Raw genomic sequence first — 25101 nt, forward strand, 5'->3', positions numbered from 1 at the left:
CGGTTGACCGTAGGAACGGGGCGTGCACGGGGGATACCTTTCGCCCAGACGCTAGAAGGACAACCGAAAGGACACGGAAACGTCCCTTCGAGCAGACTACTACCCCTACGGACAGAGGAAATTACATCGTCGTGCTTGACCCCTCTAATGCTCGGCCGATGTATTTTCGCACTTTGAGGAGGAGGATCTAGCAACTAAACGCATACCGCGAAACTGTTTGTAACTTGGTAGATTTTTCTCAGACGTTCGATTGAATCTTGTATCGTACTTGCAAAGGAGCACTCTTGTCGAGTTGCATATTTTTCTAACAAACATTTTTAGCATTCCCAATGATCACGGCAAATACCATTGAATGATGCCAAACTTGATAGATCTTGATCTGATTAATTAGCACGTCGATTTTATGACGTATGCAAATATCGTTTTGGTAGAAATGGAAACGAAACGAATTGCAAAAAAAAAAAAAAAGAAAACACACTGGTATTGGTAAGAAGAAGACTAAATTAAATTGAGATTAAACGCGAGGCAAAGAAATAATTTGAAACGACGCGAAATCGTGTATCACTTTTCCCCGACCGTAGGAAATCCCCGACGTAGGCAGATCGTAAAACGGAGAAACACGCTCGAATAAAGAAAGTCGCGGCGGCGCGCTCGCGAGGGGTAAACGAGCGTCGGTATCGGGACAGGAAGAGGAGAGAGCGAAGCATCGACTTCCCGACCGGGGAAAGGAAGGCGAAACGCGTCGCGAGGATTTGTTCGAGCGGAAAACTGCCGGTCGATGTATGCAAACGTCTCTCCTCTCCACGTCCTTTCGAGCCGATAGGGTGACAACGGGCGCGTCGGAGAAGCTCCGCCGCGGCGAAACAATTGTCCAACCACCGAACAACGTCGTCGTGGACGCCGGAGAATCGTGGTTAAACGAACTCGTCAAACGGTCGTCGGACGCCGTCTATCTCTCTCTCTCTCTCAGTCAGAGAGGAAAGCGCGAAGAGACCCGACTCGTAGACCTTGACCCAGCAATTGGCAAGGACGAGCGACCCGGTAACGGAAGCGAACGTCGGTTGAACGTCTGGTCCAGGGGTGGCAAGGGGACAATAGATATCAGCCGGTGTACGCGCGGACACCGAGCCGGGACCGAGATAGTAGATCTAAGTGGGCCATACCGTGCTACGGTTATGGCGGCATAAAACGCTCCGGTAGTAGTAGTTGCGGCGGCGAAAGCGGGGAGGCAAGGGGCAGACGGCAACCAGTCAGCCAGCTGGTGGGTCGTGGCAGTCGACTCGACTGCCGTCGAGAGCCCCTTTATGGCCGAAAAAACGGCCGCTATGATTGTCTATGCAAATTGTTTAAAATATCCGGGCTAAGACCCGTTCCGCCGTTCCCGTCTTTCGGGAGGGCGTCGTTTCGTGAAAACCCGCCGCGCGAGACTCGTCGACAACTGCCGACGGGGATGTGTTTTCGGAACCAACGAGAGGATTCCTGCGAACGATAGCAAGCTCGTAGAATATTTCGCCAGATATGGATAAGTGATTTACACTGCGATTCGACGAATGTGACTGTGAATGAACTTTGAACGACTCTGTACTCGAAGAGTGAAAATAAGAGTGAAATAAACTGTGAACTCTGTTGAGAGTTATAACTTTTGCTTATCAGTTTGCTAAATTATAATGTTAACATTCTCAGTCGTAACTACCGTTTATTATTTTATCTCTTTGTTTCATTCGTTCACGTGTAGTACTTTCTCTCTCACTGAAATAATTCTGCCACAAAATTCTCGTTTTTCGTATTCACTTTCGTCGAACCTAGCGCAACACGATAGTTTGTCGCTGTTTCGCGACGTACGGCAAGTTTGATTATCCACATAGTGCAAAGTTCGAGACGTCGGACGACAGATGAAATCACTCGATCTTGTCAAATGATCTCAAGAGTGAAGATAATTTCTTTTTAGCGAGATATTTCTTTTAAAGAGTGAGAGACGTTTAAAAAGCTTGACAGGGAAACAAGATCTCGACCAGAAATAATAAATTTGCAATTCTATTGATCGGAGAAAAAGGGTCAGATTATGGCATTTTGCACAGAGAGAGAAAGAGAGAGAGAGAGGGAAAGAGAGAGTAATGTCGAACGTGGAAGAATGCAGCCACGCGTCAGATCGATCTGCCCGTTTTTGTTCGCAGCTTCACGCTGCGTCGCGATCCGATCGGCGCGCGCGATACGGATGAATTAAAGATCGCGGCAAGATATATTGGAATGGCAGCGCGCAATACGCTAAATGAAACGCGGTTCATTATCGATCTTGATGAAACTGCGCTTGCATCTCTCAACTTGCTGCCGCCGTTGTGTGCACGCGTGTACGTGTGTGTCCCTAGGCGTGTACGTATGCGTGTGCATGTGCAGATAATGGCATTGCCGGTTTGCGGTTTGTACCATAGCAGCATTACCTGCCTTAGATGGCTTATTGATTGCCACGACTATGCTCTGTTCTCGTGTTACAACACGAAACACGGAATAAGAATCGCATGCCTCGCGGTTACTCGATCCCTTTACACCTTAAACGTTCTTTCGGCGAAATTTACCCTTTCCTTAATTTCGATCGAACGGAAAGACGAGGACATATATCGGCCGGTAAATTTACTTTCCCCTTAATTTCAACGAGACGAGAGATGTGGAAAAGCGAAAATCAAAGAAATTGAAAAAATTGAATACAAAAAACATGAGGCTTTGCTTCAATATTTTTCCGAAAATGTAGGAACATTTTCACTGCTCCACTCTAGTTCAGATCGAACGTTAACGATCGGAGAATTAAACGAAGATGGTTCGCTCAAATTCGAGTTAAACATTCATAGACCTCGGAGAGGAAGGACGATCTGATACGAAACTAGCTGGGCTGCCGGTGAAATTTATTTGACCGAAGGTAAAAGAGGAGATTCCTTGGGCGCCACTCGATACGTGAAACGGCGCGGAGCGCGGAACTGGCAAATGTAATTTCGCGAAATGCTTCCATTGATATAAGAAGACTCCGGGTACGGTGTCTAGGGATAAGGGCGACGCCGAAGCAAGAAGAAGGATCGCGGAACCGGCGGGCAAAAGGCGGAGGTAGAAAATGGAAGAACCGGAGGAACGGTTGGAGAATGAAGAGAAAAAGAAAGAGTAAGAGAGAGAGAGAGAGAGGGCACAGCATGGCAAAGTCGCAGGAAACTGCAAGCTAGACGGATATATCTCCCGAGTAAATTAAAATGGATTATATATGTCGACTCCGACTTCAATCTTTCTTCTTTTCCTGGCCCCCGCGTACTTCCGCATTATCGCTCGAGCGCCACGCGCAATTGTTACCGGCTCGAAAGGAGAAACTTCCCTAATGAATTTCTAGTTTTTCTTTCTAGTTGTCTTGGACTCGCTGGAAAATTCAAGCACGATATCTAGCTTCGGTATCTAAGAACGGTGGATCACGGGGAATTAGGTCGTAAGTTTTGCTAGAAAGAATTCCCTTTTAAAAGTCTTATCCACGAATAAAAGATTGATAGTACGATTTTCAATATGTCACAAAAATTTCACTAAAGTTTCATTGTTTTTCAACCGTGAAACAGATATAATGCCTGTTCCGAGACTTCTCAGCGGAGACATACATACATACGTACGACGACACGTAGTCCTGAAAGGAGGACAATACTGGAGAAGACTCTCTCTCTGGTCGTTTGAAACAACGTTGCCGAAGTAACGTGTGCGAAGGAACGAACGAACGAACGAAGAGAGAGAGAGAGAGAGAGAGGGAAAGGATAGTGGTAGTAGGTCGGTAGCCACAATTCTGGAAAGCCCAAGTTGGCTGGCATGGAAGGTCGGGACACGGAGTCGACCATGATGTATGCTCCTCTTCCGTCTAATTAAACTTGGGGAGGGTCGCAGAGTTGGTTGGTTGGTCGGTTGGTTGGTACGCTGGCTGGTCGGACAGACGTACATACGGACGGCCGGTGAGGGGCGCCGTCGGGATGGCTTTCAAAATGACAGCCAAGGGGCAAGAGAGAACGAGCGAAAGCGGCTGAAACCCGGTGAGAACTGGCGAACAAGAGACCCAACCGGAGAAAGACATCGCCTCGCCCAACCTTCTCGCCGGGACAACCGAAACGATTTTGTACTCTGACGTGGTGTTACGTCGTCCTCGCTATTTCAACATCCTTGTATCGAATTAACGTCCACCCTTTCTATTCGCCGGCACGTCTAAATTATTCATGTTCTAAGCGGCCTCGAACGACGACAGATAAATCACCGATCTCGCGTCCTGTTTCGTGCGCTACTTAACAGTTCCTCCGGGTTAAACGGATCTTTCTACCGCACGATCGCGACTTTCACCCGATCGACCGTGATTTTCCCTCCGGGGAGTTTTCCACGAAAAGTTCTACACGACATTGCGAATCACCCCTGAACGATATCCGAGTCGACAATATTCCCAGATCGCTGTTGCGGTATTTAGCAAAGACAAAGAGAAGGAAGTTCGATCGTAGAATTTAACTCGAGATCGTGTTTGGTACTCTGCTTCCATCAAATTAATTTAATTTATTATACACGGTCGTAGAGTCGGCCAAACAGTGCACGATATTCGTCTCCTTTGATCACCCACGCCAGCCAAAACACCGGCTAGTTTGTCCCTTTTTGCTCGTCTACGGCCACGACACGTGCTTCCATCCGAGCTAACCGCCACCACGCTGCTTATTCGACCGCCTCTCGTCGTCTATCTATGGATGTATGGAAACTACGCGCGTTCCACTACGATCCAGTATCGCCTTCCTCGTCTTCTCCCTTCCTTTCTCTCTGCGTCAATGCGGAACGCGAGATTGGCGTTGGCTTTCTCGAGCGAGGACAGGTTATTGGCGAGCTCCGACGAATTCCTTGGCGCGGTTCGCCGCGATTTCGAAATGTTTCGCCCGACAGGGTGAAACGACGTGGCCGATGGCCGGCCACGATCTGGAATTCCCGATGAAAACGACGCGACGTCCGGCAACGAGCACGACGACGACGACGACAACGACGACGACGACGACAAAGACAGAAAGGTAGAACGAACGACCACGTCGCGTTCGCTTTCACGGTGATAAATTTACCGACGCGGGCAACTTGCTATTCAAGTTCGGCCGCCGCTTGATTTGTTTGCGCCTCAAAGTAGCTCATTGTTCGGACCAAAAATCACACACACAGACACACACGCGTATATGTTCGGTTCTAGTAAAAGTAAATATGAAATGAAGATACAGTATTGCGTTGAAGTACATCGAAGAGTGAGAATGGCGAAAATCCGTGCGAAACGAGCCAACAGTTGCAACGTGATTGAGCCACACTCGTTTCAGACATCTGTTCCGCAATAATTACCGGCGAAACGGTCTCTCGCGGGGTGAACAAGGAGAACGTTAGCCCTTGTTGCGGCCGTAAGTCATCGCGGCAGAAAGATTAGGACGCTAAATCAAGGCTGTTGAGGCGGTAATTCGTTTGCTAGAAAAAGGGAACGTCGGAAGGAGCTCTTTAAGAGGCTGGCACTCGAGTGAATACACACTTGGCCCGAGTCAGTTACTCTTTCAAGCCGTAATACGTATCCAGCGCGCCGAATGAATTCTGGTTCACGGTACAGTCGCTTAATCGCTCGTAATAACGCCCGAGACGAATGCCCAACTCGCCGAGACGCGTTTTCGTCGACGAAAAACCGCTGTAATTCCTGGCAGTGGATATCGCTTAATAACACAGCCGTAATTCCGAACAAATCATGAAAGTGCACCCTCTCGCGAGAATTAATTTCATTTGCTAGACGTATTTATATTAATTTACAAGGATTCATCACTACGTCGGAATCGGTGAAATACCGTAGCATCTAGTATTTACACTGAAACTCGCGACCAGGGCAGACATACACACGAATACACGGATCAAGACTGAACAATGATTTCTGACTGAACATGTCGGAAATTTAATGTTTCGTTCCTTCGTGCGCTGCAAACGACTCTGATTCGCGATCAATTTGCGACAAAGCAGACGTAAACAAGATTTCGAGATCTACTGGCCGAAGCAAGGATAAAACACGACCGCGAGTATACTCGCAGAGCGCGAACGCGGAGACAGCACATTCTGAAGTAACATTAAAATCCTTTCAAGCGTCGCGGGCCGTTAACCTGCCCGCAAGCTCTTGGAGAACGCGATTAACGGAACAAGAGGAAGACCGTGCTCGCGGTATTGGGGAGCGAAGCTCGTCTTTTCACGACGCGCGATATCGTCATCGCGCAAACAGCGTATATGCATTAAACCATGAACCCACTATCCCCGACGTCATATCCAATACACGTTGTTAGGGGGTTGGTGAAGCCGGCGCTGGAGAAGCGTGGTGGGACCGGGGTGTCGGAGGACGCGGGCGGCCCTGCTGGTTGCGGGGTGGTTTCGAGGGTGGCTGCCAACCATCCCCCTGGTGCGGTAATGGCATTAACCGAGCTGCAATATGATTACCGCTCTCGCAAGGTAACCTGATCACACCCGAAATCTATGGGGTGTCCGTAGTATGAGGGACAATGTACCGTGCTCCGAATTGCCGCGCGCAACGTTACGCAACCGCGGCCACCGGCAACCAACGCACCACACACACATACACTCACTCACTCACTCACTCTCTCTCTCTCTCTCTCTCTCTCTCTCTCTTCCCAGTCCCTTTAATCGCGTTGCGCTTTTTGCGGCTCAGATTACCCGTGAATCATTAGATGGTCGAGGGCCTGCCCCCTATGGGTTACGAGGAGAGGAGGCACCGCGGCCACCGCTCCTTATCTTGGCATTAGGAGATTAGTACGTCCCTCCGTTCCAGAACGCGTTTTTCCGTCTTCTCTTCGCCTTCGCTTTCTTTTTTTCTTCGCTTTCTGCAGCTTAACTGCGACGCCGGGTAAAAGCAATTTAGGAAATGTTTCTTTTTGCTGCGACGTTTCGTTGCGTCGTTTATCTTCGCTTCTCGGTTTTAAGCGCCCGCTTGATAAGTGAATAATCGCGGAGAGGAAGCAGACTGTTCGCCCGTGAGGAAATATTCGATCGGACGATTTTTACGTTACGTTTTTATAGCTTGCGACAAGAGTGAGAGACAAAGCGGTCGTCGACGAGGACGACTTGCGAACAGACACGTAATACAAAAGCCACTTACCGTGAGGTGTTGAAACAGCCACGCCCTGAGGATATTGGTCGCCACTTTGGGGAAGATGCCCCTCTTCTTCTGGTTCTTTTTACCCGACGAGTCGTCGTCTTCCTCGCCGGTGCCCTCGCCGCTGCCGATACTCGCGTTACTCGCGTCACCTGCGGTCAATGGAAATTTCAATTCATTAGTCTTTTATTGGAAAACCTTTAAAGAATACAGAATAACAATCTACGTTACTAACTTTAGAAATTATACGAATTTATAGTATGAAATCACGAGTTTACATTATTTATGGAAACGTTGGCAGATGGTAGAAAATATAAGAGACAACGATAACACTTAACAACATATAAAACACGTCATCTCCCGAAGCGTGTATGTATCGTTAAGGGTGAGATTTCGAAGCACTTTGAACCACATCCCGATTTTCAACGCAAAGTAAACCGAGAGCGATAACCACCTCACCCCTACGACCGGTTCCCATGCATACAAACACCATTAAGCCACCCGCAATCACCCTGTCCCTTTTTCGCTGGATGGCTCCCCCCAACCCCCTAAACGTTCCAGCCCCGATTCCAAGGCCGTCCCTTCGCCCCCCACGCTGTGCTTTCATCTCCCTGGCCGCATTAATTCCCCGTCATTTATCAATCTTAGCTTTTTAATTGCACGGTCACCGGGGACTCGAGCAGCGAGACGGTAATGAGAGATATTAAGACGGCTTACGGTCACGCTTTGCCAAGGCAAATATCATTTTTATAAATTATCGGACCGGAGCTATTCCCAGGTACTCCCCCCCGCCTCTCCTTCAATCCATTTCTACCCTTATTTTCCCGTCAGATCCATTCCTCGCATTAATTAAGAGCCGAGAGAGAGAGAGAGAGAGAGAGAGAGAGAGAGAAAGCTGATGAACTCGTTCGGCAGTACCTCGTCTGGTTGAAATTGATACTTTCGAGAAATGGCCTGAGCCAATGCCGAAGTCAACGCGTTATATAAACTCGAATCGCTCGAAATTCGCTCAGGATTTCAGTGAGTATTACGCGAGGAAGTACATCCACCGAGCAAGCGGCAAGTGGAATAGGAACTTGCCGGTCAGACGCGCAGACCTACGTGTATTCGAATTTATCATCACTTCGATAATCCAAACAATTTCTCGACTCGCAGTACCTAAGCCAAAAGGAAAGCGTTCGTCTCCGAGTGTAGTAGCAGGTATAGAACGAGTACTTCCTTGGATCAGATCCGCTTCGTAAACAGAAGATTCTGTAGCTAGAAAAGCTTCTCCGAGCAAAACTCGAGCCTCGATAAGCTAAACAATAGTTGAGTAACGCTCGACACGCGTCCTGCTTATAAATAACAGACGGGAAAATCGATGGGGATGGGAGGCAGCGATGGTAAATGCGGTCATCGAAATTCACCTGGCGTGCTGGTCGATCGATCTCGGAACGTTCGGAACGGCCGGAAGTCCGAGGTTCCCTTTATTCCTTTCTCTCTCGCGGATCGCCGCGGAAGGAGAACGGGCCGGCTACTTACGCCGACGGATTATAAATGACCGAGCCTTATCGTGCTGCCCAAGGCTCCGGTTTCCCAAGGTTCTATCGTAACAGAGAGATCAGGGTGAGCTGCCGGTGCTCCCAGGGGTTTCACGATGACAGGTCGCCCGGGGGCGCCGACCCACCCACCCCTTCTTCACCCCAGGCCACCCCTAGAGAGCCGAGGAACTCGGTCTCGTGGCCGAGATTAACTTTGAATTCGTCCGGCGAAAAGGGTGGCCGGCAGCAGGACGAAAAATTTGTCCGTCGTAGGAGCGGACGGAGCGAAACGACAGGAGATCGATGGAAATCGGAGTCGTGCACGACGTATCCTCGCGTTTCGGCCTCGGTATCCTCGCCCATCGGCAGCGATCGAGGAGCCAGGGGCGGAGAGAACCGAAGGGAAAAGCGATCGACTTCGATCAGCCTCCGTCGACCACCTGCCATTCGATTTCGCCGGGAGAGATTCCTGATCTGACGGGGAGTCCTGCAGCCTGGAATAATAGACGAGGGGGACGTAGGAATGTTCAATTAAGGATGACGAGGGATTTCTGTTTTTTCTTTTTTCTTTTTTTTTTTTTTTTTTCTTTTTGAACGTCCGCAACTTTCCAACCGCGATCTCCGGTGGTTAGATTGATCGCGAGCGAGTGTTTCGTTCATTGTTTGACACTTTTCTCTAAACAAAAGGCACGTAGGTGCCATTTCTCTATGAATATATACGTATGGGTAAAGAAATTAAATTTCACGCAGTTTTTCTGTCAACAAGACGAAACTCTCTGACTCGCACGAAAATTGCACGTTAGAACTTTGTCGCTCGAGTTCAATCTGATTATGATTTCTATATCCGAAAACTATGTACGAATGAAACGAAGATATATGCATAAAGAAAAAATTAGTAAACCTCTATTACGCGACGAGTTCCAATATCTGCCTTCTTTATATCTCTAAACATTCTCATGATAGAAACCCCGAACGAATCTACATCTCCGATTAGCCACGAATTTATCCTGGAATCGCAAATTGCTCCTAAATGAATGTAGAAATCGGTGCGATAGAACGTGCAGATAGCAACCGAGTATAAACAGTGGTGCAGGAAGTCTAGGCTCATGCAATCGCGCAATAACGGCCAAGAAATCACGTCATCGCGGCGAGCGATTATGGTTGGATTCACAAGGAGCCAGGAGTCTTGGCGTCGATCCGTTTCCCTCTCGAAGAAGGTTGTTTTCGTCCAAAGGATAAAAGAGAGAGAGAGAGAGAGAGAGAGGAAGGGAGAGCAGTTTGTGGTGGTCCTTGCGCTAGGGCAAGGCAAAAAACAACGTTAGGTCCACGCTCGACTCGTTGTCGACTACCGTTGTTCCACGAGCCGTAATGGCGAGCCCGGGACAGGCGAATAGAGCGATCTAGAGGCGCGCGGAACGGCCAGCCAGACCGGCTAGCGGAATAACGGAATGGCCAGCGGACCGTCCCCCTGATTGCAGTTAATTTACTCGCTGAATCGAGTTAATGTAGCGTGCCGATCGTACGCCGCCGTTACCGTGCCCTGACGTATCGGTCGAAGAAGCCGCGCTGCTCTCCGGCTCCTGCTCGTCAGGAATTTCTCATTTCCGCGTGCGCGCGCGCGAGAGAGAGAGAGAGAGAGAGAGAGAGAGAGAGAGAGAGAGAGAGAGAGAAACTAATCTCCACCGAAAAACGAACCTTCTCATCCTGCGCGGTTGCAAGAAACGCAAGACGAACGTCGCGGACTAGACAACGCACTAAAGAGATACGCTCCGTCCGTGGAGACGTGGAATGCGACGATTGTTTTCAAGAAACGTAGAATCGCAGTATCGTGCATACCGAGTGTTATTGATTAATTAAAGCGTCGGATAACAAACGACGCTTAAAGAGATATGCTTTCCGGTTGTTTTCAGAAAAAGAGAACCGAAAGAGTGGAGAAGAAGCAGCGCATGTATAATGTATAATCGTCGATAGCTAGGGATAGCGATTTGCATGCTGATTTGTACACGTTTGTATCGTTTTTTTTAATCTGAAGCGTTAGGCTAATTAACAGCGTTAGGCTAATGGATACGCATCTAATTTCCCACCATGCTGCGGACTGCAATTAAGACCCATGTAATTAAGAATCCTGACAAAGAGAATCCGGTTCGCATATACTCTCGCGCTCTTACAGCCGCAGTTTCGTTTTGGTGGAGCTTCAGTTCGCGCAGAGTTTGCCGTTCTCGGAGGCATTCTCGAATCTGTGACACGTCGAAAACTGAAACTGCATCGTTACGTCAGAACTGCAGCTTAACACTTGAACCCACAACCTCGCTGCAATCGCAGCGGACTGTCGCTTAATAAACGAGTTCTTGCACGCCCGTCCAATCCAGCTACGTCGCTATTCACGCGTAACCACCACACGGCCCACGTGTTCACTGTCACTCAACGAAACCATATTTCTCGGGCTCTCGATCCTCGAGAGTCGCGACGGGCAACCGGCATCGCGATTTTTGATCGACTTGGAAATATCCGGCGAGGGGAGAGACAAGTGTCTCTCCTCGATGTAACCGGGCAACAGCCGCGGGGAATTAAACGCGGCCAGATGAAATTTAACGCGGCGATAAATTCCGGTGGAGGCGGAAAGTCGCGAAAATTGCGAACGGCATGCACATACACACGGCTGGTGCATACACGCCACGCGCGTTCCCATCTACGACGCGTTTACGAGCGACACGGAGCTTCCACGGCTGCAACACCGCTAGCTGGAAGCTATATCGTCCTCGTGTTGATTTACGCGACGCACCGCGCATTTTTACTGCCGCGTTATAGAGATTTAAGTGCAGCCAATTATACGTTTACGCCGGTGGCTGCCGGGGAACATCAGACGGATCCGAGAGGATCCTCGCGTCCTCCGTCGTGGAAGCAACGCTTGGACAGAGAGAAAAGAACGCGTCTCACTTTCTCCCTCTCTCTCTCCCACGTTCGCGCCTGGTGGCTTCTTTCCTTCGAAAGCTGTCGCGGTCTATACTTAGCCGATGGATCAAGAATAAGCGAAGTCTCACGTCGGCCTGACTATACGCTATTTCGAGAGGATCGGCGGACACGGTCGAAACACGCGGCCCTCCCTACGTCGAAGTGGATGCCATCGGGGTAACAGCCTCCTCTGCTCTAACATTTTATCGCGATAGATATAACCCGTGATGGATATCGACGGTGCACGTGCTTTTTCACGTTGCCCTCTGCAGTTAAAGTATCCTGTGTTAGTGTTTTCTCGTCTTTTAAAGGTACTTTGAACTGTGCGAAATATTGCAGAATGTCAGACGAGACGATCTATTTTTTAATCAAAGTCTCTTCCAGATTGGTCATTTGAAATCAAGATGGAACCTTGAAGAAATAAAAAAAAAAAAAAATAGAAGTGAAGCTCTCTCTCTCTCTCTCTCTCTCTCTCTCTCTCTCTCAAGTTGCTTGAACTCAAATTAGTCATAACTTGATTAGCGATCGATACCCAGCTACATTCTTACATCACACTTTTAGCCGTGTAAAAAAAGAATTAACAGGTACCGAGAGGAAAGTCGTGTCATCCTTTATTAAAGCCGAAGAACGATCGAAGAATGGTTAATTACACATGGCGATTCGTTTCGCGATGATAAATACGTTGTACCCTCGGACTGAACGGAGGATACGATCGGGAAGATCGCGAGTGGTGTTCAAAGGCCGCAGCATCGTGCAGCACGCTGATTTGCCTTTGGAAATAATAAACGGCAACGATGGTAATAATCGTGATCGAAAACCAATGAAGCGGATGTACGTGATCATTAGCAAGTCTGCGTGCACGAGAGCGTGGATAGCCAACGATAGCTACGATAACACGATAATTCCGATATAGGAACAGGTACCAATTAACGTCACGCATCGTCATTTTTGTCCACGCGATCGAAATCTCCGTAGCCCAAAAAACACGGTTCCAAAGGGCGACACGAGGCGAGATAGAGAAGCTCTCGAGTGCATCGAGAACGTCGGAACGGAGAGCCCTACCTCTACTTAGGGTGGCCGCGCGCGCTGTCGAAATAAACCACGCATATGGCCACCGAAAATAAACTCCTTATTCCCATACCGTCGAACCGACCCTGTTCACTTTGGCTGCCTCTTCCCTTTCCCTGCGTCTTCCATCTCTCGCGAACTGTTGTTCGTTCGAACCGAGCGGATTATGCCTGGAACTCGACTCTTTGCCAGCGCGGAGCGTGAAAAGCGCCACGACCTTCTGTATTCGCGAGCGTAGGTAGAGAATGGATCGGATACCGAGACATTTGTTTGCTGACACGCTGGCACGCCACGCGTCGAATCGCCAGAGTCTGAGAGATTTGTCCACTAAGGAGAAAGGAAAAACCGAGAACCGTCCTACGCGATTCTTTGAGTATCGTGTTTCATAGGTAATGGTTTCAGAGGACTCCTACGCGGCTAAGATGTCTGAATTATCGAATTTCGAACTAGGACTTGATCATTTCGATCAATTTGATGGAAAAGGACAGAAAAAAAGGAAGAAAAATAAAAGAAGAATGATTCGACAGGAAACGTAACTTTGTTTCTGTATTATTTGAGGCTTTAAATTGCGATTTTGTTGCGAAAGTTTGACAAAATATTGGCCCGTAATAAAGCTGCGATTTATTTATCGATATTAGAGGATGTGAAATATGAAAGGAGTTAAATCAAGCCCGGTGATACATATACATATACATACATATATATATATATATATATATACTTATATATATGTGCGTACAACAAATATATGTACGTATATATACATTTCATTTTTCAAAACACATCGTGAACGTCACGCAAAAAACAAACGATAAAGAGCGAATGCCGTTAAGTGGAAAATTTAATATCCCATGTTTCTGTATGATGTAATATTCGCAGTAAACGTTCGTTGTAGTTTTTGCACACGCGGTTTTCCGCGCACGCATCGAACCTGTGAAATAAAGTCACGCCGGCGTGAGTGGGGTATATATATTCTAGATTCGAACGCTATAAAAAATGTGCTTTGCTAAAATGTCCGCCCTTATTTTCCCATTTCCCTTTTTTCACCTTTTTTCCCTCCCTTTTTTTTTTATTATTATTCGATCTCGCCCAACAAACACTTTTCCCTTTATCAATAACCATTTCGCTTCTAATTCGATTATCCAAACCAACGCGGCCACTATCCATTAGAGGTGCCATAAACGTCACGAAAGTTCCAACAATCGCGTCCATATTTCCTCCATATATCCGTTTAACAAAGGAATAAAAAAAAAAACCAAAAAAAAAAAAAAATGGAAAAAAGAGAGAGAGAGAGAAAAGATCGAGTGCAACGATAAATAGTTGGATACCGCCATCTCGGGAGCGGGGGAGGGGGAGGGAAAGGATTTTTCGCGCGATTGGAAATCACGGAAAGGGTCAACGCACCAAAACACGCTTATTCTCGTTCTCGTTGAGAACGGCCTCGACCAGTTATACCGGCGCGGCCAGCACGAGAGGAAGAGAGCAGCAACGTCGCGCGGCTCTCTGCTCGTCGATTCCAAAACTATTTTCGGCGATGAAACGCGGCTCGCCCGCTCTCTCTCTCTCTCTCTCTCTCTCTTTCTCTCTCTCTTTCTTTCTCTCTCTGCACACCCGTCTCTCCACCACACGCCGGTGGTTGACTCCTACCCCCGGTTTTTTTATTCCGTCGAACCAGCCCTCTCTTCCGGCGATGGAGGTCCGCGACGATGTGTCGCTCGCCTGCTAAGATCGCCTCGCTCGATTTCCCGTGGCGCGCTTGTATCACGCGCTGACGCGGACAGGCCGCTTAATCCGGAGAATCTGCTTAACCGAAAGATTAATTGGCGATTGTGGGAGAGATGAGGCGAGATGAGGCGCGATGTGGTGCCTGTCCTCTCTGCCCGACGGTTGACGTCGGCGTCCCGCGGCAACGAAATCGGCCTCAGCGTCGGCGTCGGCATCGCGTCGCGAGGAGTGCTCACTTTGTAGGAGTTTGTCTTACAAATGAGCCGAGCGACGGGGATAATTTAGTACGCGACGGCCGCGCGCGTTAACCTTTCGCTGCGCGCGCGACACTTGTACGCGCTCGTTATGCTTTGCTTATTTTGCCCTGTCTATGCCTTATTCGGCGGCGGCAATCGCCTGGGCAAATCTCACGGTTCGAGAATGAAGGCGGGGGATACGCCGAGAAACGTTGGTCCGTTTTCAAGGATTCTGGTCCAATCTCTAGTTATAATACAGACAGACAGAAAGAGACAGAGAGAGAGAGAGAGTTGTTTAATCCTTTGCCTTCGACAAGCTTTTTTTGTATCATCTATCAGCAATTTGTATTTACGAAGCATCACTTCAAATAAAATGACATGGCGTTGGAAATAATCATTCAAATGGTACTTAACATGAAATTTCGTTAATTATCTTTCTAACACGTGGCACGACTAGAATAAATATTATGTACAAGAGTTAACGACACGTAGCCTCAATCTTTGGAAAAATAATATTCTACATCGTGTTTTCAACTTTTGCAAGAAATCTAGTTTATTATTTGAATTGACTGTCTTCAAAAATTTCTTGCTCTTCTTTCAGTCTAGGCGTCTCTTCGGACATTATACATCACATCGTACAACATCAAATGTATACGTTCGTTATAATTATCAACAAATTATAAAAAGGGGAAGTCGAGTTGTTGAATAGATTTAAGTACGATGTCTCTTCAGAGGGAATATAGAGTGCAAAGGATTAAGAATATTAAAGACGTTTGAAGCTGGAATATTCAGCGAGGAAACATTCACCAATGAATGCATTTCTCGATAACTTTTATTACTTTCTTTCTAGAATCTCATGATTTCTAATTCCATATCTATATACCACTATATTTATTTACTTAGTTAAAACGTTCTATCCTTTTTCATTTCTCAACGTCCATTAAAACCTAAACACTCAAAGTTTAATCTGCATTACGTGTCTCGAGTAAAAATATAGCGTACAATCCGAGCAAATCAACGACCAAATAAATATTTTAAATCGAACGGAGAAACGAAAGAGAATGTCCCACGAACATTAAATTCTTTAAATATTTTGAAATGTATCAGCATACATTGTTGCTTGCTGAGTGAAAATTTCGTCTACGTCTATTATTACGTACCATTGATGACTGGCAATACATGAAATTGCGTAAAACAGAAAATCATCGAGTCGATTCATCAAAGAGAAGAAGAAGGTCTGCTTTTGTGAGATTCTCTGTTGCCTCGATGATGCAAGACACGTCGTTGAACATCGAACGCACAAGAGACGAAAATATGTACATGTACCGACGTATCGTTGCCACGGCGCGAGGAAGACTGGTCGAAGGAACGAAAAGTACGAGCGAGGACAGCGAATTTGTTTGGATTAATCGGTCGAACAACTCGATTCCTAGAAGCGTCTTGTGTCGAACGAAGACTACGCGGCAGTTTTTCCGTATGTTTTGGATTTCCAAACGCGCGAGCATGCAAACACGAAGGACAAGCGAGCCGAACCGAACGAGCGATTTCGATAATTGTTTACAGAAACTTTGGAGGAGCGCGTTAAAATGGTGTGGAAAGAGAAACACGTATTTTTCGACACCTGACGCTGCTCGTCAACGACGAACGTCGTATGCCCGCCACTTATTTACTCAGTCAAAATAGAAGGTATTAATAGATCCACGCAAAAGAGGGAACACCTCGCGTCTTCGTTCTTCGAAAATTATTTGGCAGCTCTCGCGAGTTCTCGGCGCTCGAACGCGGCGTTCAACCGTGACTCTTCCGAAACGTGTCGCCGAATTGGTTCGCGTAACCGAATCCCGCATCCCGTGACGCCAACTTTGCGCAACGTTTTTCAACTTTCCATCCAAACTATTTCTAAACGCGAGCGATGCCGTTTTATTCGTGGAATCGAGGCTCTCTCGGGCGAGCAGAAACCCTCCGCAGCTGCCTCGCCTTCCTTCGATTCCCATCGTCTCAAAAAAAAAAAAAAAAGAAAAAAAATAAAGGACGAGAAGGAAGAAAAAAAGGAGACCGCGTTGCGAAAGAAGGCGGTCGGGGACACGCGTTGGATCGCAGCGCGCGAAGGCGAGGAACGAACGAGGAGCAACCGAGCGAGCGAGTCGAGCCGAACGGTTGATTGAGACATCGACGGAGCAGCTGTGACAGTTATCTGATTCATGGACATGCCGAGTATATTTTATGCTGTACGACCTATGAATACAGATCGATCGGACGCGGGACAGCGGTGGCCGTGGCGGCTCCACTCGGCCCGAGGAGATCATAGGTGCCTCCGCGTATATGGATATATCAATTACGCGCGCGTACGCGAACCGAGCTGAGCCGCGCCGCGCCGAGCGGCACGTACATGCTACGAAGAAGCTACGCGGTCGCCGATGCAGCGAGCTGCGCTCGTCGCGTTAGACGGACACCGCGCGCGGCAGGGGACATCGCATTACGATTCATCAGGCGTCCGGATACCAGTTCCGCGAGGATCCGCGCGGATACTTATCCGGTAACAATCTACCGGTGATAAATCGCCGATTTGTATCGACGCTTCGTGTTTGTCCACCGATACGAAATGACGCGGCGTAAATCGCCTTGCGATCCGGCCGATCTCCGCGCTCTCCGGTGATTACGATTACGTTGTCGGTGCGATCGCAGGAGAGGATTACGAGAGACACGAGAGACGTGGCGTGTGAAAAAGCGATATCAGATCGGTCTCTCGGCCGGAGAGAAAGTCGAACGACGCGACAGAGACGCGGGATCGATCTTCTAACGCATCGTTCGCGTGCACGCGGATATTCGACGGGGAGAAAAAACGAATCCTTGTCAGGGACAGTCGCATTAACATAAAAGTCGCGACACGGGATTTATCGCGGCGGTGTAAATAACGATCGTCGCCGGGCTGCGAACGACCAGCGGGATGAACTGATTGCGCAACCAGCGAGCATTAGCTACGGCGATCACGCGCAGCGTCGGCAATCAGCGTGGCTGCGCGCGTGCGAAAAAAACCTAGAGAGAGAACGATTCGAAAGCGAGACTCTTCGGAGTCTCCGTGCCTGTTTCACTGTACTTCATATAACGAATGCTGATTCGGAGAGGGCGAAGCGACTCGGACGTTGGCTCGCGGCTGATTTTCTGACAGATACGTACATGGTTCAAGCGTCATCTTGGTACGGCGTCAAAAGCCATCAGCTACCGGGTAGCTCGGCGCAGCGGCGTTGAACGTTTGGAACGGAACGTGAGACAGAACGAGAAACGGTAGAAACGCGAAAGGGAGATATCAGCGTGGCCGATGCCGGCAGCCAGGCACGTACGGAGATTGTACTAATTAATGCCACGGGACCGAGAGGCGGACGCTGCGGGCTCGCTGATGTGCTGCCGCTAGGAACGACGCTGTTACTATGATAATTACCGGCAGAACGTGAGGTTCCGTCTTAATTGGGACTACCGGAGCGAATTAATAACGCGACACCGACGATGACCCCTTTCGCGACACCTCGGTCCAGCCTCTCTCGATTGCTCGCTTTCGATTAGTTATCGTCGATGGGAACGTCACGCGAGTTGACGAGCTTGCTCCGCCGCTCATTAAGGGAACGCAATTTCTATGCTAAAGGACGTTTGATCGGGATTCGTGCTCGCTCGATGATGCTCGGATGCGGGACGAGCACGGATTGAAGAAAATAAAATAATAAATAATAAATAACGCATCGTGCGAATTATATTACGCGCACAAGAAGGGAAAATGGAAAAAGAATCAATGAGATCTATCTGCGCTCCGGAAACCAAATTATCTCGGCGATCGCAAATAAAGGTGTTCTAAAATACGCTCCGGTTCGGTTTACTGACATCTCTCGAGCGGAAGAGCCAGTAAAATCGGTCGTACCGCCGGAATCTTAACGCGTGGTAGAAATAAAAGCGTTAATGGCGATGCGCCATCGGTAGATACGTTGGGACGCTGTTCCCTTCGTCGTTTTCTTCTTCGTCTACTTCAACTTCTCCGTTGGTTGACGTACGCGGGATGGCTTTGGTACATGTGACGAGCACGTGTCTCGAACTGGTACATATCGGCTTTCGCCCTGGGGATTAGTAAGCCGGGCAGCGAGAGAAATAGAAAGAGAGAAGGAGACGAGGAGAAGGTGAAGGAGGGAGTGAGAATCTTCGCGGCGACGGAAGGGAAGCAGCGAGGCAGCTTTACTTTTTGTCACCGTGTGCGGCGTCGCGACGCGTTTAAACTTTTCGTCATGCATCACGACGCGTTAACTCCCGTTTATTTCCAGTTGGGACCCTCCGCCACATATTTATAACCTAATCGGGTGCGAACGCGTCGAAACTCCCCTCCCCACCGCGGCTATATTTACGTTGCGCGTATGCACGTCGCGGTAGAAAATTTCGGGATTCGTCGAGGTTCGAAAGCACGACGCGTGCTTTCGCCCGAATTCCTAGCAATTAGCGCTAGTTGCTCGTGGCCGGGGTGTCCCATTAACCGGTTAATTAACTCGACGAATGAAACACCCGATGACTGAGAGAAAGCCCTCGGGTCTTAATATCGACTCGATCTATCAAGCGGACTGGAAATTTAGTCGCGACGTATTTACTCGGCCGAGCGCGTGCACGACATCAGCATGCAAATACGAAACGGTACCAGCGCGGTGCAATAGCGCGCGCGGTTCTTGCTCCGAGAGATGCGAGACAGTGCGACGACGAGGGAGAAACTAACGCAGAGAGAAACGCGGAGAGAGAGAGAGAGAGAGAGAGAGAGAGAGAGAGGCTCAAGAGAAATGGGCGCCGGTGGCCAGTAATGAGCCAGAAAACTGGCGACAGCTACGCTATGCCCTCTATATCCTATCCCAACGAGACGAGGCGCGATATTGTGCGACGTTCTCTCGCATCTAACTCTTGCACACGTTCGCGTCTCGTTTCTCCCGCTCTGTATAGAGCATATACAGGCACGGGGTGCGTCCACGCTGGTGTGCCGATGCACGCGCGGGCCCATAACTCACTGGCGACTGGCCCGCAGGCCCGTCTTGTTAGCGCCCCGCAGAAACCGAACTGAGGACCTCTCCTAACTATGATACCGTCTGTTCCACCGATATACGCAGCAGCCCCGTTCGAGGGACGACTCGAGGGACGATTCACGACGACAGCAGCAACAAGAAGAGAAAAACGAGAGAGGAATAGACGCAGCGAGAGGAGGACGAGACGCAGAAGAAGGGAAGAAGATGGGAGCAAGAGTGACAAGGGTGGGTATACAGAGAGAGTGAGAGAGAGAGAGTGAGAGAGAGAGAGAGAGAGAGAGAGAGAGAGAGACGGTTAGAAGCGAGAAACAAGATCGAAAGTGGAGGAAAGCGAAGGAGGAAGGAGAGCCTGGGATATAGCCTCTTACTCTCCCGGTGAGCCTCTGCCTCCGCCAACGCGCATAAATGCATAGCTATCTCCGGCCGCATCTTCCCCGGCGGAACGACCGAACGAAAAGAGCGCGTTATCGGTACTTCGACCTGATAAATCCCTGCCCCCTCCCCTCTAAAAGAATAATGAGTCGACATTATTCATGCTGACCCGTCAGCGTCGCTCGACCGGTCCACCGTGTTTGCCCTCTCTCTTTCTCTCTCTTTCTCTCGCTCGCTCACTCGCTTTGGTCAAAGCCGGCGCGCGTTTGGCGACGCATCGCCATTAGAGGTTCCCGACAACGAGCATCGGGAGAATTCAACCGGTCGAATCGGGACTGGACGATATTAGGAGGCCGCTTAGCTGGATCACGTGGAATTCAAGCCGAGGTACCGGGACTCGTTTCGGAGGCCGTGTCTCGAAGGGGGCGGCGGATCCGTCGGCACCGTTTGGTCGATAAAGGACCCACTGCCTGTGAGACTTTTCGTATCAACGGCCACGCGGGATCGTAAATTATCCGAGCGGAGAGGGGACACGGAAAAAGAAGGCCTGTAGAAGATCGTTGTTTGAGAACGGTGATGACGAATTCGCCATGTGTCGTTAACGTTAACGTGACCGTTAAAGTGACAGTTTTCCCTGTCAGTGGGAGAAGACATCAGGTTCGAAGCGAATATTACCTTGTAATATTTAGACAGGGAAACGAAGTTTCAGGCAAAAATATCTGTCTGGTGGCTGTACCATTTATACGGTCGAGTTTGATTTGTTAGGTGCTCAGAGTTGATAATTCAGCTTAATACCAATAAGCTGTATATTAGTCTTGTCTAATCGCGATACGATACATTTCACTTTATTGACGAGAAGACTTTACTCAACGACAGAGATTTTATTTCGCGGCTTATTTGAAAACGAATCTCTTTTGAAATTCTACCTTGATGATTAATTGCAAACTGAGATTCTGAGAGATTGTAACACGCTTGGCCGCTAGCGAGCCTGTTCTGCATGAATATTTCTAAACAGTCTAATTGTTTAAACATATTTGAGAACTTGAAAAGTATTAAAAGTGTATTCTAATTATTTAAACATTATTTAATATTTAAAAAGTGTTGTAAATGTTGAAATATTAAAAAATATTAAAAATGTTGAAAGTGAACTTGTCTGTTCAAACGCGTACATTGCTGAAGAGAGTTTGAGAAGCAGAAGCATCAATAAATGTTCAAGAAATTCAAAGACGTTGAACACAGTCAAGTACAAAGCAACTAAATTTTATTTTGCAGTCCCGAGTTCAATCGATAAATCGCATCGTTTGATTCTCTTGGTGATGGATTAACATTTGATCATGATTATTTGAAATATAATACGAGTGCAATTGCCATGAGTTGTATCGCATTCGTACATGATGTATTTTGATAGCTACCATTTTTTAGTAATTACTGTAATATACTTATACTATTCCAAAACGTTGAAGATGTTTTTGATAATATTGAAAAACAGGCTCGCGACCGTACGAGGATGTTTCGGATTTTGTTGATCTAGTAAACATACTTTCGTTAATGATTGAAAAGAATTCATTCGTGTTTAACATTCTTGCGCTAACAATATCCACAACATATTTATTTCACAGCGTATTTCAGAGCGTTGCGGAATCGTTTCTCGTCTCCAGTTGATCGCGAGTCGAAAGTCGAAGAAAATAATTCGATTATCGGTGAAAATATATAGATTTCTGATCGATTCGCAGAACGTCCGACGGCGATGTAACCATCCGCGATGCAATTTCCTCTATCGCCAGAAACAAAACTTCCAGCCGTGGGCTGGATATTACGGGTAGCGGCTCGAAGTTGGGATCATTGCCGCGGCTCCGCATCTATCTGTGACACGTTGAGTGACACGTTTAGCACGCGCGTCCGTTTTATTACGGTGCCGGTACGGTTTCGCGTGTTCCTCGCTCTCGCGCGATCCCGCGGCCGGTGGCTCTCCGTCCAATTTCCATCGTACAATAAAACACGCGGCGACAAATTCGCTGCTCGGCAATCACGATCGAAACCAGCCTGGCAGTTCACGAGAGAGAAACAGAGAGAGAGAATCCTCTCCCCCGCCGCGCTCCGCGCTCCGCGATGAGATGACGCGACTTTGCGGTCCGCCCCGGCAGGGCTTTAATTTCCCATAAAGCCGTCGATAACTTTGCCAACGCCTGTAAATGTGATTTACGCGCGCCGTTTCCATTTCCGCGAATTCCACGCTAACCGGGGGAAACGTCGGGCTTTTCCGCGAACGGGCTTTTTCCCTTCTGCTCCCGTTTCTCGACAGACCGACAGGCGAACCTTCGATTTCCCGGCCGCGGAGAAAGTCTTCCATTGTATCGATTCGGTAAACTGCGCGGCCACTGGAATTTCTCAAGTACAAGGACAGAGAGAAAGAGAAAGAGAGAAAGAGAGGGAAGTTTGGAGGATCAGGAAGGATGACGCGAAGGGAAGTCGATGGACGGTGTACAAAAAGCTAGTTTGTTGGCCGCTCGCCTTTTGGACGCGTCGCGTTATTTAGTGTGGCGAGCCTCGTCTCAACTCAACTCGCTTAAGTGCTCCGGTGACTTACATCCCTCTGGGGCAAGGGCGCGCTAAGGGGGCGTGACCGTGTACCGTCCCGTCAGGGATCGTACGTATAATGGAAAGTTCGTCGAAAGCGGGAAAGGGCGGCTCGGTTCCGTCGGGCGAAATAACGAATAAATTTCTTCGAGTGTGCACGACCGAAGAAACTTTCGAAATAAATTTACCTGTTGTGTGTATCGTAGCTGAAATTTGCTGTATGTTTTAAATGGAACTTGCCTTTTCGAGGAATATTATTAGAAAGAAATATATATATATATATATATATATATCAGAAAAATGTTGGATGATGAGAGAAAACGGGAATAAGGGGGCGAGAAACTTTTGAACTAAATTTACCTGTTGTGTGTATCGTAGCTGAAATTTGCTGTATGTTTTAAATGGAACTTGTCTTTTCGAAGAATATTATTAGAAAGACAAAAAAAAATACATATCAGAAAAATGTTGGATGATGAGAGAAAACGGGGATAAAGGGGCGAGAATCTTTCGATACACGCTGAAAATATAAATGACCTCGCGAATCATAAAAACGCGATGGCGAAAGGGATGCTTTATGGAACAGTTCGTACCGGTATCGAATGCCTGCTCGAATCTCGAGGGTCCTTGGTCGGAAAACAGCACGGTACCACCGAGTTCAGGCCGGCACTTACGATCAACTGGCGCAGCGAAGCATCGCCGGCGATACATCATCCGGAGAGCGCTTATCTCTCCCGGATCTCTGCTATCTCGTTGGACCTCTGGCGTCCCTATCGAACAATGCCTCGCACGGGATGTACCTTGCCCGCAAGAGATCGTAGCCAGGCTGCTGCGCACCGCGACGCGTTTTAGGCCATTAAAATTTTTGCACGAGGCACACGCGATCCTTAAAGTTCGCAAGCAACACAGAAGAGGAATTTTTCGACGAAGGATCGAGAAACGTCCACTCTGTATCTCAGAGCCTTTTGCCGGGGACGAGAAGATAATTGAACGTTCTCAAAAGTCAAACCGAAAATCAACTCACGTTCGAGAACTCTCGAGAAATAAAAACTCACTCGCGTCGTGAGATGACGTACAAGATTGTAAACGGTTGCGCAACATCATTTTTGCGATGTACAAAGTTGAATATTGAATACAGCCAAACGTTGAATTGAAGATAACACACGATAATGCAGAATTTTACGTCCTCCGCCCGCGAAACGTGATCGTTCTTACTTCAATAATTTCCATTGGTGAACGTAATCCAAACACTCTCCAGTCACTGTAATTCCACGGGGTTCGCGTGCAAAGGACCAACAGAGCGTACACCAGCGTATAATCTCGGTACGATATATAAGTTCTTGGTTGGAATCGCGGGGTTAAAACTTCCCACGCGCTTTCTCACGTTCCAAATATATCCCTCCCCCCATCCGTCTGCGCGACGTATTATAAAATCGAATACCATAAGCGAAGCAGCGAGAGCCCATTCGGCAAATAACAGTGCACCACAGCGGCGCGCCGTGCCGCGCAAAGTACCAAAAGGTTAATAAGAAACAACGAGCGGCCGAGCGCTGTGGTTTTCAAGGAGTTTCAGGGAACGACGTCCATCAGCGGCGGCGTGTACGCGGCTCTCGACGATCTCGGGGGCCTCCGCCGCCGTACCTCGTGCCCTAATACGAGCGGCGTGCGCGGGCAAGCACCGACACACACACACACACACACACACACACACACACACACACACACACACACACAAAACTGTAGCGTAGCCGCGGTCGGCGGCAGACCACGCGAGAGAACATAGAGCGACGCATAAGGGGAGGTAGTGAATGGCGCTGAACATTCGAGAGCTACCTGGAATCCGCGACAGCCGTCTAATCAGCGCGGCGCGATTATTATCTCCATTTTAAGCATACGCGGAACGTACCGCGGCGCATAGAGGAGGTCGATATACACAAGCGCCTAATATGGCGGTCCGTCTCATTGGCTGCCTTAGGTGGATACAGATCGTTCGTTCGCCGGCTATTCGAGAGTCCGTGTCTGTCTCTCTTTCTTCGACTTTCCATGTACGCGGCCGGCCGGTACGCGCCGCGCCGGCTTCGTAAACGCGCGTGAGTCGCCTGAACCTGAACACAGGCTCGCACACATGTTCCGGCACGGCGAAGGTGGGAGAGAGGTGCTGAACATCCGAGACGGCGGAAGGGGAGAGGACAGAAGTTAGGGGAGGGCCCCGGTGTGCTTGGGATGGAGGCAGCATTCCATCAAACCAGACTCCATCTTATGTACGTCTAACCCCCAGGCAACGTATCTTCGTTTCGTCTCCTTCGCGCGCACTTTCACGACCCTGCCGTCCTCCTTTCGCTCCTCTCTCAATTCTGATCGAACCTCGCTGCTCCGAGGTCCGCGGCCGCCTCGTTTTTTACGAACGCCGTGTAGAACCCGCGCAGGATCAAGGGACCACGCCGATCCCGGAGAGAACGCAAGGA

General features: G+C 48.6%; 1 protein-coding gene across 1 annotated transcript in view; it reads right to left on the reverse strand.

The window, feature by feature from the left end:
• Positions 1–6473: 6473 nt before the first annotated feature.
• LOC122536070 (homeobox protein homothorax-like) overlaps positions 6474–25101 on the reverse strand; it is a 37137-nt gene continuing 18509 nt past the window's right edge. Inside the window, exons 3-4 of the mRNA XM_043668119.1 lie at positions 7154–7302; positions 6474–6494 (exon numbers count right to left, since the gene is read on the reverse strand). Of these exons, the coding sequence (XP_043524054.1) occupies positions 6474–6494; positions 7154–7302 (170 nt within the window). The remainder of the gene's footprint in view (positions 6495–7153; positions 7303–25101) is intronic.

The sequence above is a fragment of the Frieseomelitta varia genome, unplaced genomic scaffold, assembly GCF_011392965.1.
Source record: "Frieseomelitta varia isolate USP_RPSP 00005682 unplaced genomic scaffold, Fvar_1.2 scaffold_795, whole genome shotgun sequence".
NCBI classification, from domain to species: Eukaryota; Metazoa; Arthropoda; class Insecta; order Hymenoptera; family Apidae; genus Frieseomelitta; species Frieseomelitta varia.